The sequence below is a fragment of the Vanellus vanellus genome (assembly GCF_965231255.1).
Source record: "Vanellus vanellus genome assembly, chromosome: 2".
In the NCBI taxonomy this organism is placed as follows: Eukaryota; Metazoa; Chordata; class Aves; order Charadriiformes; family Charadriidae; genus Vanellus; species Vanellus vanellus.
In genome coordinates, this window is record NC_138906.1 from 87579701 (window position 1) to 87596448 (window position 16748).

Genomic DNA, 16748 nt, shown 5'->3' on the forward strand with positions numbered 1-16748 from the left:
AGCAGGCACATTCACATACCATCCCAGTAAATAAGTTACATACCTATTGTCCATTGGCAGCCACTTCCAGCCCAAAGGCAGAACATAAATTTAGTCCCATCAGCTTCGGGTCGATTCAGTACTGTATCACCATGAAGGACTGCACCATCTCCACACTCCTCCTCTCAATCCTGGACTCGTCTCATGAAAATTCATGGGAGAGTTGTGGACAGAAGTTCTCCCTTTCCAGGACACATCTACGCTGGGAAACGATGTGCTCTTACATATTTGCAGGAATGCTGCAAACTTGGCCACAGAAAGATGCTGTAGATTGTGACAGCTACATATGCACAAAGCTTGGTAAACTGCTGCAAATGTGTTATCTGCCTGGCCCTTTGCACTGCTTCAGTTATTTAATCCAAAAATCCTGCCTTCTTTTTAAGCCGGAGTACTTAGCTGACCTTTCTCTGTGCAAAAGAATCCACTTTATTTTGACATGTTATGCATGAAATGGACTCCTTTGCATTAAGGATGCACAAGCTTGATGGTGGTGCAAGATTCGTGTCAGTGAAGGACCTGATCTAAACCTAACAAAACTACTCCTGCCTGTTCCAGTAAGCGTGGCTGCGCATCGGTATCCCCAGCGTGGTATAGGAACCTCGTATTTCTGAATAAAATAAAGGATAAGAATTATGGAAGTCTGTAAAGTGAATCGTCCTCACTGCACGGAGAGAGAGAATGTGAAATAATTTATATGATTTAAAAACACCTTTTCCCTTATTTACTAAATACAAGTCCACTCATCCCTTTAGTATGTGCACAAACCGTGTTGCTATTTACCGTTGCCCACTTCTTTCAGAACTTCTGCTCAGCCTCAGAGCTTATTAATGGGCAGACCAAATATGCTTCTTGAACCAGTTTTGTGAATTCTGGCCTCTGCACTGAAATCGTTGTCTGTATCCAGCAACAGCAGCGCTCAGCAGAAACTGCAATTATTCAGCAGTTCTGTTGAATAAAAATAAGGGCAACAAGGCAAAACTATTGAAAAATTTTGTTTATGCTAGGCTAAACTCTGATCAGCTACACAAGGTTACCCATATTTGAAATACACAGAATTGGACTCTTGTGGCAGCTGTGATTCATCTGCTGCACAACGGCAATTGGGAAAAGAATAAAGTGTGTCAGCACTAGGAATATTTTAATAGGACTAGGATTAAATTTAATTGCCTCATTTTAAAAGATCAGTTTATCAAATCCACTGTCTTACTTCCAGTTAAAACCCAGTCAGCATGCCGCTGGCTCTTTAAAATAGCAAGAGAGCATTTTTTTTCACATGTTAAGGCAGGCAAAAGCCATTTCTACATCGCCTGGGATAAAATATACATAAGATGTGCTCCTTCTTCAAACCTCACCTCTGAGTGCTTGTGGCTGTTGAAGCAGGAGTTTCTGGCAGCATGTTTCTAGGATCATGAGGTTGATATAGTTCTTTCTTTGCCTCCACTTCACTGTAAATAGGCGAGTGAACAGCCCCAGATGTAGCACTCCTTCTCTAAGCGTAAGAGTCTCCTTTGCCTACTTCCCAGGAGGTAAAAGTGAAGATTTAATCAGTCTTTACACTTTTATATTTTTTAAATTATTTAACTTTTATTACTGTTGCACCATTTATACAATTACATATAATTTCAATGCATCCATTGTACATTTTGTTTTTTCATTTGTTTTCCAATGAGTGTGTGTTGGTGTCTGTGACACAGAATGGAAGAGAAACTGGAACTGCAATGAACGCAGACTTTTTCATTTCCACTGACCAATAAACAGAACTACAGGTGCACCCAACCACGGACATGCATTAACTCGTCATGAGAAATCTAGGTAGGCTAAGTAGGATGAGAATGCTTTTTACTCCCAAAAAATATTTGGAGAGGAAGAATTGGAGGATTGGCATTGAGAAATATGTGGACAGCTAAGTGGGTTTTGTCTGAAAGTTGGCATTCATCCACTGCATAAAAAAAATATCAAAATAAGAAAGGCTGTAAATAAAAAAACCACAGAAAATACTGCTTTCATAAAGATCTGATTGCCTTGGCACAAACCCAGTGGGCAGAATCAAACGCATCACTCCCAAACCCCATTACAGAACAAAAAGAAGATTTTGATACATTGGTGGAGTGCATTTACAGCAGTTCAGATACAAAAGATGTGCTGTACTTTCAGACATCCATTTATTTTACTTTTTTTTTTTTTTTAATCCAGGACTTGTGTCAAGTTGGCAGAAAGTATATTAGATATTTCCCCACAAAAATACTATTTGGATTCTCCCCCCTCCCTCCCTCCCAACTTGATGGGACATCCTTTTCATTTTTTCTTTTTTTTTTTTTTTTCTCCTTTTCTTTCTGGGCAATACATATTTGTTATTTCAGATCTGAAACGAGTTAGTATAGCTGAAAAAATAAAAAAAAGACACAGGTTGTTTTAAGTGGTTGTTTCAACAGGCTGTCCAATTTAATCTTGCACTGCTATGGTTTGATCCGAATTAGTCGCTGGAACTTCAGAAGGTTTCGCTTCCTCTGGTGGGGCTGCAGGGTCCGAGGCCTTAGCAGTGGAACTAGGTGCTGCTGTCGCCGCCGTCTCCTTGGAAGAAGGCGCAGCCTCGCTGCTGCTAGGTTTTGAGTCTGAAGCTGGGGCCACTTCACTTTTAGTTTCTTGGGCTGCAGGCGCTGCGGGAGCCTCAGTCTTTTTGGCTTCCCCTTCCTCTTTGCTCTTGTCATCTGCTTTACTGGGAGCTGTGGCTTCTGAAGGCTGGGAAGCTTTTGCGTCGTTGCTAGGCTCAGAAGTTTTGGGGGCTTCGCTACTGGCAGCGGGAGCAGAGGCTGCAGTCGGCTCCTCTTGCTTGGGTGCCTGTTCGCTGCTCTTCTGTGGCTCTACTTTCGCATCGACAACAGACTCTGACTTCTCCGGTTCTGGTTTCTGGGTTTCTTCCTGGGTCACTGTTTTCTCCTTCTCCCCTTCTTTTTCTTCCGTCTTATTGGCAGCGACCTGAGTATCCTTTTCGCCCTTCTCCTCCTTGTTGTTCTCCTTCACTTCTGTGGTCTCTGTGGTTTGCTGGGCATCCGCAGCCTCCTTTGGAGTCTCCTCTTCCTCAGTTGCTGCTCCTTCAGCCTTCTTGTCTTTGTCTTTAGCTTTTTCATCATTGACACTGTACCCCTTCTTCTTCTTGCTCAGTTTGCCTCCCATGTTGGAGCTCTGTAACAGAAAACAGAAGGAGGTGGTTACCCAAAGCCCGGCATTTATCACTGAGAGAATCACAATCAGATGAGGTGCGAGAGAAAAATTGATGCCGGCTCCTTGAAAAGGAGACTACAACGGGTTCGGTCAGACGTTATCGGCTGAACGCACTGACGCTACTGAGCACCCCTGCCGCTGAGCTTACATCCCGCTCAGCCCTGCAGCATTTCAGTCAGCGAACCCTCTTCTGCCACATCCCCCCATGAACAGCCCTTCTCTGAAACCCTCTACCCCTGGTTATTTTTGAGGGGGGAAGGAGTGGAGGGAGTAAGAAAATGATGGAGGACTAGCATACATCACAGTCTCTTGTGTCCTGAGAAAGGGAAATAAAGGGTGGAAGTGGAAAAGAGCCATATTTATGTTCAGGTTGGGCACAAACCGAATTTGACTGTCAATCTTGGCATCCGTCCCTGGCTAACACCAAGTCCACTATCACTCTAGCAAAGGCTATGAACAAGCTTTTCATTGAGGTCTGGAAAAAGAAAAGCAAGCCTAGAGTCACTGAGAAGGCTGATGTTCTCCGTAAGACAGAAGACTGCATCTACTTACTCCACTCTCACCGCCTGTTACCCACACAGCCAGCTACAGCCTGTCTGCAGGGTTGATGCTACCCAGAGGACAGGAGCATGTGCCTCCCTCACCCACAGGGCTGCAGGTACCACGGAAGCAGGAGCAGCTCCTAAGCAGGGACGTCCCCATGCACGGAGCCCCCACCCAGCCCCTTCCCATCCCGCAGCTCCCACAGGGATCGCCCACCACTAGCCCCGCGTTCCCGCACACGGCAGCGCCTCACAGCCCCCCGCCGCAGGATGGGCAACACAAGAGCCTGAAACACAGCAAGCCTGCGACAAACCGGTAAGACAACAGAAACAAATACGGGCACTTCTGACTACGAGCTTACATGTGGCACGTGGCACGATGCAATAAAAAATAGGGGCGGGGGGGGGGGGAGGAGGGAGAAAGAGGGGTATGTGCTTTGTAGCCTCTGGTCATGGTTTCCAAGCATGACAAGTGATCAGGTACACGGTTCAGTAGTTTAACAGAAGTTGAGCACGTGTGTAACCATATCAGTATTTATATACCCTTCGTGTGAGAGTCTTAACTAAGAGCATACAAAATCACTGTACTTCAAAGCAAACTTTGTCTATTAAAACAGGAGATACTTGCAGATTACATTGGGTCATTAATGAACATGAAAATCTCTATGACTGGCTAAAAATATACACTTCTGGTACTAAAACAAATACATCATTCACACTCAATGAAAGATTAAGATAAAACAAATCCTAGTTTTGTACTACTTGAAAATAGGAGAAGGTGTTTTTTTTCAAAGTACCATCAAACCAATGTTCAATTTAAGAGCTTCTACAAGGGAGATGAATCATTCTAATTTTCTGTTTTCCAAAGGCAGATAGACTTATAGGCCCTATATTTTTCACACACTTGCCAAAATTGTGACTACAAACCAGTGAAAGTTCATAGGAGTGCTCATAGAAGGCTGAATATTAAATAATTTTAAATACCACTAAGAACTAGCTGCCTTTCAGTAGATTTTCTGCTAACACGGATACAAGGCCCAGGCACAGCCCAACAACAGACTTTCCACGTGTCTTGGGCAAAAATGAGATATGGTCAGCAGAGACCTTTCTGATTTCAGGTCTCAAACAGAACAACGATTTGCAAATACTGCTGAAGGGTTAGCACACAGCCCTGCAAAATGGTAATGTAATGCTACTGAAACACTACTTTGCTGTCTGAAATTTTATGGGGAACAGCAATAAAAGGATTAACTTCCACAGAGCCACAGTTGAGCAATCTAATCTCTGCCTTCATGGCTGAGATACCAGATTTTTAGGTATTTAGGGCAGGCTACAGATATTACTTTGTTATCTGACAAATTTACAGGCTTCTTACTACTCCATAAATATTGCTCCAGATAATTGTTTATGTACAGTTACAAGCAAATACTTTGAAAGGGGTTTTGCAAGTCAGCAGGATCAGAGATTTTTACGGAAGTCATGTGTGTATCCCAATTTGCAATCCCTAATTAAGCCTGTATTTGTTTCCCAGCAAAGCCCAGGTACTGCAAGCCTAGTTTCATTTGCTGCGTCTTCTGTATTTTTCCAGATTTAGCTGTTTCGTGGCTAGTAGTAACTCACCACAATTTATATTTTCATCCACAGAAAGCTTTTAACGTCAGATACAGCCGGCTGCAGAATGCGTATGCCAAAGGACCTTTAATAAGCTGAGAAGCATGTGTATGAGACGTGCGCTCCCAAACTATGAAAAGAATCATGCACTGTCTTTGCTCGGAGGTACACTGTGAAATCGCTGTGTCTCAATTTGCATCACAGCCAGCTGGCTCAAGATACTGGAGCAGAAGATGTGGAAGAGGTTCAGAGACTATCATTACGCTCTATTAGTAAATATTTACAGTTGCAAATGGACTGCCACCTTCCAGCATAGTTTCAACTGCTTTATAACAGAACAGATTCACTCTCTGTGACACCGAATCTCACATCTCCCTGTTTAAAAGCCGCCTAGATCATCATCATAATAGCTATGCCGGGCTATCACGCAAAAGCACAGTGATATCAGGGTCATCACCCAGCCCTGCAGGCAGCAATGCTACGATGTTCCTTTCCCCCCATGTCTGAATTACAAATACTCCTCCTCCTCTCCCCAGCCTCCCGATAACGTATCCGGGCTCCTCTGTCACGTTCTCCAGAAACAGCTCCCCACGTGCTCCACTGCCTCAATCGGATGCTGACCTACTCCCTGTCCCACCTTCACTGTGGCTGAAACACAGCTCTGGACCGTCCACAGTGAAGAGTCTCAGGGTGCAGCAGACACAAAGCAGACCTCAAACACGATCTTAAAATTACAACCAGCTACACCTGGAAGAAAAGTAGCACGTAGATCAAGCCGCTTCACCATCTCTGTGACTGAGCTGGATGTTCTTGCAGGGACAATCTTGCCTGGTGCCACGTGAAAGTGAATCTCAGTGAAATGTCTCACAAGTGAAACAGACAGTAAAGTGCATTAAATCATTGAGGTATGTATTCATACGGTGTTAAATCCACTCTGTATTGCTACCTACATATTAACACTTGCAGGAGTACAGACCTTTTTGCTCCCCCCCGGCAACCCCCCGCAAAGGACTAAAGCCTAACAAAAAGGAGGTGCCCTGTCTGTCCCAGTGAGACTGACGGCCCTGGCTCCATTGCTCAGCCTCTCCCACTTCCCCTGCCTCTCCCTAACCTCATAACCATTGCGTCCACCTCGTGAATGACAGACCCAGGAAAAAAACTTGCCTACAAATATTTAACATACACGTTAAAACCCAGTATGGCTCCAGTTTTTGCGCTACCATTGACACGCAGTGGTTTCGAACTAGCTCTAGCAGCCACCAGCTGACTGCAAAGCACTTGTAGCACACATGTCCAAAAGGAAAATCCTTGATAATTTTGGTGCTGAGCACCTTTCCTGTCAAATGGCACAGCATTTGATGGCTGTGCCTCTTCGCTACTGGACAGAAAGGGGTCCAGAGAGAGACAGTCTAGAGTCAGATTTTTTATATGAAGTTGGAACACATCAGTCACTTTCAGGGAACTTTGATGCACCGGTTGGCAGACCAGTGCTTCAGAAGAACAAGGTTAAATACAACACTTTGAAGTCATAATAGACTTCATCTGCTTCTCAGTGTGCTTGGTATCCTTTGACTGTATTGCTCTTCTCATGGAAGAAGAAACAAATCCAGAGACCACTGTAGAGGACTTCTACTACAGGAGGAAGGACTCCTTCAGTTTCTAAGAGCTGCTGTTCATTGCGCTCATCCTGAAGTTTCCATTTTCCTGCAGAAAGCAGGAAGGTAAGTGAAGAGCTTGCATAGGTATCTTTCTTATTGTATAGAAGAACTAATCTGGCTATATTTGTATTACAAAATATCACATCTACAGGTCACCTAGATCATGTTAAACACTTTGAAAACTGAATATTCATGATAATCAGGATTTCCTGGGATAACTGTGTCAAAAAAGTTAATGTCCATAAGACCATAATACAGCAGGAAGAAGAACTCACAGAACATTTCAGATTTTACACCTGAAAACAGGTGATCTGATGGAGATGAGTCCCTGGAACACAGGCAGCATATATTTGTACAGTTCGGGAAAAGAAATATGATTTCGAAGTTTTATATTCCAAATTGTTCTTCTATATTGAAAAAGTCCCTAGAATTGGACTCTTACGATGTCTCTTGTTTGTCAGTAAAGATTTGTCTGCCCAGTTAGATTTCTGATGTGCTTATAAATTTCTAAACATTTCATTTAGCATATACTTGCACGTCCCATGAAAGGGTCTGGCTGTTACAGGAACGGATTTGCTATCCCCCTCATTCTCAGCCCAGCAAACAGCCAGCGCATCAGGAAAGGACAGAAACACAGATATCACCTGTGTATTACCATAGACTGATTGCCAAAGCTACGCTTCCAAAGGTCCCGTTCCACTTCACACAAAGTGTGGGGAGCTCAGTCCAACTCCAGAAAAAACAGTTTGGGAAGACAATAGGTATGTCCTGAAACCCCGCTGCCTTCAGCGCGAGGGAGGCACGTGAGGTGGGTCAGGCCAAAGTAGCCCTTGCACAAGCCTGTTCCCAGGCATGAGTTATCTCACATCGCCTGCGGACAAGAGCTGTAAAATGCACATCCCTCCCAAGGCAGAGTTTCAACATTCCAAATGAAAGGAAATATGGATCCCAGAAACTGCCCCAACCCCCCAGCTGCTCAAAATAAATAAAAAGATCTTGAAGAAACCATTACATCTCTGTACTTCATTGATTCACCCTACACCTCTGTTTAAAAAAAGAAAAAAAATAGGCAAGTTTTTATAAAGGAACTTAAGGAAACAAGGAATTTCCAGACACAGTTTTCAAAAGATCTCCTGAAACTTTTATAAAAGAAAAAAAAAAATTTACTACTTTTCAAAATATCCAGTACAATTTCATGCATTCCATTACAAACACACACACACACGCACTCTCAGAGACACTCCTATCTCAGCAGCCCAGGTCAATCAGTTTACCAGGTTAATATTAGAAGATGTCTGTAGCATACCCCTAGATGGAATTAAACTCGCTAGCCTTGTCTTTTAGCAACAAAGCCATGTTTTTCTGTTCTTTCTCAATTATCCTCACGCATCTTTCTTTAACTCTGACATTACTTGGAATTAAGAGAACAGAAATGCTATGTCTCACTCAGATTCATGCCTCCTCACACCTCAGTGGTAGTGACCTTCTCTTCTCTTCTCTTCTCTTCTCTTCTCTTCTCTTCTCTTCTCTTCTCTTCTCTTCTCTTCTCTTCTCTTCTCTTCTCTTCTCTTCTCTTCTCTTCTCTTCTCTTCTCTTCTCTTCTCTTCTCTTCTCTTCTCTCTTCTTCTCTCCTTTCTTCTCTCCTTTCTTCTCTCCTTTCTCCTTCCTTTCTCTTCCCTTCCTTTTCTTTTCCTTTTTCCTCCCCTCCCCTCCCCTTTCGTTCTGTGCTCCTTATGTTTCAGGGCAGTGATGGGAACCGTCTCTCCTACACTCGGGTGGGTTGTGGCGCCGGTGCAAGGGAGAGAGGCAGCAGGAAAACCACACTTGACCACCTCTCCCTTCCCAAGAGAAGAGACAGAGATGGCTTACAGCACACAGCTGTGCCCTCATGCCACCCGGCGCCTGGAGGGCTGTGAGCAGCACACCGCCTTCACATGGCAGCTACATGGGTAACATGTAGCTGGTTCATTAGGTGCTGGTTCATTAGATGCACACAACGAACACGGGCTGTGGTCTCCACATGCCCTGGCTGTTCAGGCTGAGTCCTGAACACGGAACAATTCAGTGTGTTTATTGCTGTGAGACACACAATAATAAACTGGGAACATCTCACCTTGGCACTTGTGCTGACTTCTTTGTGGACCACAGATAATTTTTTCTCCATCCCTCAGCACGTGCACAGCCCTGTAACTACTGTGCCTCCTCTCCTTCCTCCAAAGCCTCGCTATTCTCAAGATTTAGTAAAGGAGTATAGAGTAAAAGAACAGTGAATGCTTAAAACACAGAAATTGCGCTCACTTGATTTTCTAACCTTGATCTTTAAAAGAAGGCAATTCCAATTTTGGCACTGTCCTGTCTTCTTTTAATATGCAGCCAGTAAAGGAACTCTAAGAAGTAATATTGCCAAGTCTAAGGGTTTAATTCTCAGCCAGATTTCAGTTCTATTTTCATCTGCTGAAAAGCAGAATATATTTGGTGCAAATTTCTTTTTTTTTAAAAAGAGAGGAACTTCACTTTTTATATTCTTTTAAAATTCCTGGGGACATGTAAAACACACAAAATGGGAGGGATGATGTGGTTTTTTTTTTAATATGGACCATTTGTCATTAATATATCTAAATTATGGTCATTGGTAACAGACTCCAATTATGAGAGTTATTATAATTTAAGCACAGTGCAGGCTGATAGAATATTGTGCCTGGCTATTTAAGAACTTGGACATGACTAACTGTTTCATCTGAGAAGCGTAACTGCTAATAATACAGCAAGTTATCAGAAAAGTTAATAATCACGTGACAATTATTTTGAGAGCAAATTAAAAAGTTGTACCTGAGATATTACTAAGATTCCTGTGAAATACTTGATCTCTGAGGTATGTATTAATTCATCAATTAGGAACCTATTAGGAATGAAGACCAGCAGTTTTATTACAGGCAAAAGTTTTGCCAAAACTATCAATTCATTTAGCGTCAACCTGAGACCACAAGCACTCCGCACCTGTAATTCGTCTTTGCACGCCGAGTGGAAAAAAGCTAGTTAGCTAGGCAGAATTCCTGAATAAAAAATAAAATTTATCCACTATTTGATCAAAGGGGGATGAAGATTTTGTGGGTTACATTGAAAGCAACTGTTGAAGACTTTGGATTTGCATCCTCCTGACCCGGAGGCCTGTACAGCTGAAGAACCTGGGGACACAGAGTGACTGAAGAGCCGCTACCCAGTCTGACTCTGGTCAGACACCAGCACTACTTTAGCTGTAGGAGGGTCTGGGGAAACAAATACATCAAGGTACTGCCTTATGCAGTCTCTGTGTGTGTCACCCTGTCTTAAAGCCACTTTGGTGAAGTGCTGACCTGTGTGCTGCAGCGCCGCTCTGGAGGAGCGTGCTCCCGAATGGAATACACCTCATTTCTCTAAGCCGATACCCCCTTAGCTCCTCCGGCTACAAAGCCATCTTGCAGAAAACATGAGCAGAACACGGACCAGTCTTGCCCTCCTGAGTCAACAAGGGGCACGGAAGAAATGCTCTGCTGTGTGCGAGCTCCCCGCTCTCCCCGGGCGAGGCTGTGCTTCGGAGGCAGAAATAACGTCTTTTATTAGACCAGCCAATACGGGCAGGAATAATATCACCCCTATTCTCCTTAGACGAGTGTCTACGGCTGGTCCATTTTGGTGTTAGCATTATTTGATACTTTCCTATTGCTGGTTTCAAATCGGAATCGCACTGTTTTGCTACAACTGGTGTTTTTTTCAGTGATCCAACACAACGTTACATTGCCCAGCAGCATAGATGCAACTGCTGGTGCCTCCAGTGCCACCCCTGGCAGCTCCTGCAAGGCTGTTTTGCATCGTTTACAACAGAAACACAAGCCATATTAAAAACTGAGCACAGAAGAAGCATCAAATAGGTTATTTTTACAGTGCAGTGCACGTGTTGCTCAGCCTTGTGTTCAGTTCGTCCAATGCTCTGATTGCTTAAATTAAAAATGCTGCCATCAATTTCTGTTTGCCTCATCCACCCCGTTCAGTCTACCAGCCTTCCTTCAGACTGGAGACCCAGCTCACGTTCAAAGCATTTCTCCTATATTCAGACTAACTGCATACTTTCTTTTTTTTTTTGAATAATAAAAGCAGCTTGCAGACATGCTCGTGCAGGTACACGCAGGCAGCCAAAAGTCAGCCTGCCCCAGACCGAGATCTTAATCACACTATTGTTAGGCACACGGTTGGAAGGGGAAACTCTTCTGTAAACACTTGTTTTGCAGAGACTGAGATTAATTTTACAAGAACACCTCTGGTAGAAACAGTTTGCAGGCTTCAAGATAACCCGAAAGACTAAGTGAAAAATATAAGCGTGTGCCTCCTCCTTATTCTTTCTAAGTTGCCACGTCACTTTGGGGGTTTTGACTCCCCAGGAAGCAGTTTAATAGGTATTTTACACTAGCCAAAGCTTTCTAATCCGCATCCTAGAATTAAGTTCCTAAATAGGAAATGGTGCAAAATTCAGCAGTGGTTATTACCCACATCTTTCAAACTGTTCAGGTCCCAGGAACATGCACAGCCGAGGGAGAGGCGAGATTCCACACATATTATTCCAATTATGGCCAGCCACTTTTTGCCTCCCTCAAATACTGAAGACACCACCACCATGTCTAATTACAAAAACACGCGAGGTGATAAAAGCCTAGATAATGGGACGATTTCCTTCTAATTCGTATGATGCTTGAATTTTGTCCCCCCAGCGCTATCTCTATAGTGGAGCTCAGTACCACAAATACGCTTGGGCTTGCAGACCCCTGAACTGGTTTGGGTGTCTGCAGAAGAGAGACTCCACAAATGTAACAGTCAGATGCTAGTAAGCAACGAAAATATTAGCCTCCTCCACACTATAATCCTAGTGAAGAGCAGATGTGGGAAGACCTTCTTCCTGGAGGGACTGCACACCAGGAAAGGGAATTTTTTCAAGCTTAACACCTATAGCTTATATTTCTCTAGCCTCATCCTGAACAAAGAACATACAATATGAGGCACATGAAGAGGTTTCAAATTCATGTTTTCTGTTAAAAAAAAAAAAAAAAAAGAAATTACTGTATAATCATCATTTACGTGTTTTCTTCCATAGCAAATGTTCTTGGTCACTGTTTGCATAAATAGTAAACTTACCTGCCATTTCCTTAACAAGGACATGGAGACCCACATTCACTTTTTGAAAAAGGCCCTAGGGTACTTAATTAGGGAACTGTCACTGGAGACAATTATTTATGGGGATCTACATTTACATGTTATCTGTTTAACATTCCACACTTTAAAAAACCTGTATTACTTTAATGCCCATTTAACTGGTCAGACTAGTTTTAATCAACTTTATACTATAAATTACAGTATGCCGTCAGAAACGGATACATTCACTTTGAAATCTCGGAACTGCCAGTTTTACTTGGAAAATGATTTCTCTGAGTGACTCCTAAATTCTTCAGCATTTTTCTTTCCCATCTCTAGGCTGCTTATGGTGCTGCTCCCTGGAAAAAGCACCAGGTGTATGCCCCGGCTGTCAGAAAACATCCTATAGCTAGGAAGAGGAGTCTTAGAGACAGCTCAGACCTATCGTAGACCATGGTAGTCCTCAGACTATGTGTTTTGCTTCTTCTGTTTGCACGGCACCCTCACTACAGGCAAAGAAACCACAGTTATAATTTTGAGCCAAATCCAATTCTCGATTTTGTTTTTCTTTTTTAAATAAAAGCCGCATGGACTGCAGCACACCATCTCTGCCTGCAGCACGTGATTCCACAATTGCACCACAGAAAGGGGGAAAACAGGAAAGCAAGACCAGCCGCCATCCACCGAACGCAGCACTCTCCCCTGGGGCGCACATCCTGGTGTTCACGAGAGCATTGCAAGCGCTTCCTTCCAAAATGCGCTGTATCTAGTTTACTCAGCAAAACAAAGAATTAGCAATTGAAATGAAGTATTTATCGTTGGCTCCTTTATTCCATTAACTAACTATTGAAGTATTTTAAGATTTAGGATCTAGTTAACACATTCTCTGTCTGCTTTTATCTGTTTCGGCTGCAGCCTTTCCTCAAAAGGAAATGATCGCACATCCACTTGATGCTCCAGGAGGGACCACAGCTTCAGGTTTAGCCATTAGAAGAGGTTGGTTGATTTTAAAAAAGCACCCACAGTTCTCTTCTCCCGAACCTTTTTCACAAAACATGCAGCTGCTTCAGTTACTGGTGATGTGCCCACCCCTCCCATAACCTCAGCCCTGACCATCCCAACAGCATTGCTCAGAAATTAAGGTCTATGCAAGAGTCACGGGACTAAACGAATTTTTTCCTCCAGTTAATACCCAACTGCTAATGACAGTTAAATTAGTAATTGAAACGTTATTCTGAAAATACCTGCGGGTTTAACATTGCATGAGAAAGCTGAGTACGCTTACGTCTTCTTTTAGGACAGTATTACCTATCATGCCTCTGGTGGAATTTAACCTCCCACAAGCAACCAACACAAAAGCTACTTACCACCTCAGCAGCACTTACAGGGTATTTTACACCGACTTCTTGAAAAGCTGCTGCATTTATCCTTGGAATAACCACTTTTGACTTTTAGTCTTGCATACAAAGTTTCATTTGAAACAGAAAATTCTGTACTGAAGTCAATGTCTACAAGTCAAGTCATGTTTTGCGTAACATCAAAACTACCTATAATTAAACCCTGCAAGACTTTGGGCTGAATTACAAGTATTTTTAATGTTGTTAAGAAAGAACTCCTCCTCGTGACCACAGTATCGGTGTCGGCACCTTATCAGCTCTCAGCTTCTCACAGCTCTGTTGTAATAAGGTCTTGTAGTACAGATATGCCCAAAAGAAATGAGAGAAATGCAAGCCTAAATGCTCAACGTCTTGGAAAACTTTTTACGTTCGTGTTCCCGGATGTTCACTTGTGCCATATACGTTTTCCACCAGGCTGTAGCTTGGGCTATTATATTCAGTGTATCACTTTGGTCATTCTCACTTCCTGGTTCTCACACTAGCACAATATGTGGTTTTTTGAAGCAGCATACATCTAACACAAAAGAAAATCTCATGTTCCAGGCTTTCTTTTTTTGATCTTATTTAGAATGCATGCCTGTGCTGGATTTTGACTTTTTTCCCTTCCCCCCTCCATTTTTCAAACAAGGCATTACATTCAAACCACCAGGCTTACCAGTTTCCCTTTAGTCACTAGGGGAGGATTATCAAAATAACATGGGATCGGTACACAACAATCTCTGGCAAGCAAAGAGCATTAAGCCGCTGATTTCTGTTTGTCTTACAAATCTCTCTCTCCATCTTTTTTACCACTACTCGTTTACGCTCCCTTAACAGCTGTTCAAGATACCGAGACGTCTTAGGAAGTCTTTTATTAAGACTGGCAATATTCTCCAAAACTTGAGAAATAAGAGCTGTATTTCTTGACCCAGACGAAGAACTGCAGGTATGCATCAACGAATGCTGTCGTGTGGAGCCTGTGACACTCCTTCAGTGCCACATTTTGGTAATAAGCTAACACATATTGAAAGTCAGCCATTGATGGGTGGGAGGAAAGCGGCAGAGTTTGCTTTTTGGTTTCAGTAGTGCAAGATGACAGAGGGGGATGGAGAATAAAACCAATCTCTATAAGAGAATTTTGTCTTGTGTCCCAAAATAATAATGGCTTGCTTTGAGAAATCCATTTTGAAAATGTGAAGTGTTCCAAATAATCCCAAAGCAAGAGCTATGCCAGCCAATAAGCTGTACCGCGTCCTGTGTTAAGCTGTCAGATAAGTCACCTTGGATTCAAGACCCCCAGATGTAGACCGATTGCCTAAGTTTCTTTCTGCCATCTTCACTGCCTGTTCTTTCTCTTTTCTTTTACTTGGTTTTGGTTCGTGTTACATTGGGATGGCTGAGCAGCTCTGCTAGAGGGAAGGTTACATAGGACTGGAGGCTAACGAGTCCATTTGGCAAGATGTAAAGTGAGCAGCTAGTGCAATCCATGAATTGCACTAAGAGATTTCTGTTCAAACCAGGCAAGGCAGAAATCCGATTTAATAATTACTCAGCCAGAACCATTACCACGCTAGCAGCTACCCAAAAAGGAGAAGGGTAAACAATGCAGCAGGAATGAAATGAAAACTAGAAAACAGGAAAGGTGATCAGGTGCATACCTCCTTTCAATAAAATCGCTTGGTTTTCTTTTCCATTTAAGTATCAGTAAGAAATCTGTCCATCTTAGAGCTATCAAATTTAAACGCAGTAAATGAAAAAATAAAAAAAAACAAAACGTTGCAGGCATAGCTGTGGAGTCGGATGTAGTCCCTTTCCCTCCCCCTCAATTAAGCAGACTTGGGGTTTGTGACAGCTAATGTAATTAATACCTAATATGGCCACAATTCAATTTCTGCAGTTCAGAATGCATATCAATTGCCTTAGATTTTATCAGTCTTGATGTAAACTAGCCCTCCATCAAGGCTGTATGTATGCCAATTTGCAGGTTGGGTCAACTCAGACCATATAACAGAGAAAAGAGTACTTTCCAAGGCCCACATGCTTCACAGAAAGCTATTTATAGAGAATTCTTAGAGTCACTCCTTCAGTTTAAAGAGCTCTCAGTCCATGGCTATTTGAAAAATTATTTATTCTAATCAAAGACGACAGGCAGACATCACTATAAAATATAAATGAGCTACTTCAGGATTAAAATGAGAGAAGTCTATCAAAGCAATAGAGGCTTGAGAAGTATGGAAGATTGGTTTTCATTTTTCAAGACAGAGATATAAATAAAAAGAAAAATACCACTAGAATGGTGTTGTTAGCTCTTCCAGCTCTAATACATTTCAGTAGCAGCCCATGATTCAAACCAGCACGGGGGGCCCATTTTGCTGTCCCCCATAATAGCACTTACGTGGAATCCATCCGCGCCCCAGGACATCCACATTTTAGAAGGAGTATGGGGATATCAATTCATTTTAATGCCATTAACAGAATACAGCTGCCAAAACTCCTGACAATAACTGGCTTTTCCAGAGGTTTTTTGCAATCTGTTCTCCTGGCTGGTGAGGTAGCAAGATCAGACTGAGCAGCACTTCAGTTTGGGGGTTCTGGCCTCCCTGCACTAGCAGGTCAGCTGGTGGGACAGGGCCCCTGCAGTCCCCTGTGGGATGCCCTCAAGGAAGGGGGATGGAGCGAACGCCTCTGCCCCTCTGTCTCAGCCCTGGCTCCCAGGGTTTGGCAATTCATTTGCTTGGGAATTGGGGAGAAGGAGCTGCGCTTCATAAACTTTCAGATGTTGGCTGTCACAAGCCAAGAGACATTCTGCTCTGCAGAAATCATGTACGCAGTTCTGCTCACTGCAGTTTTCTGGGTAATCCCCCCACACGCAGAAGTTGAGCACTAAATTCACACATTCCAAACAAGGGGGCCAGACCTAAATATGATTCAAGTGCATAAAAGCCTCATATCCATATTTGGAAATATTACTTTCAAAGGTCTCAGGCTATTTCAGAAAATGCTAAGTGAGCCAGTATCAAGAAATATGTCTCAAGAAACACGTAACTATTTTAAGGGCATTTGCAACCTCAAACCTTCATTTAAATCTCTTACCTACCACAATCTTTTACTCCCTTGGATTTTTTCTATTTTTAATCACA

General features: G+C 42.9%; 1 protein-coding gene across 1 annotated transcript in view; it reads right to left on the reverse strand.

Moving 5' to 3' along the window:
* Positions 1-1615: 1615 nt before the first annotated feature.
* Positions 1616-16748, reverse strand: part of BASP1 (brain abundant membrane attached signal protein 1) — a 52482-nt gene continuing 37349 nt past the window's right edge. Inside the window, exon 2 of the mRNA XM_082499468.1 lies at positions 1616-3222. Coding sequence (XP_082355594.1) covers positions 2482-3213 — 732 coding nt within the window. The 5' untranslated portion in view covers positions 3214-3222 and the 3' untranslated portion in view covers positions 1616-2481. The remainder of the gene's footprint in view (positions 3223-16748) is intronic.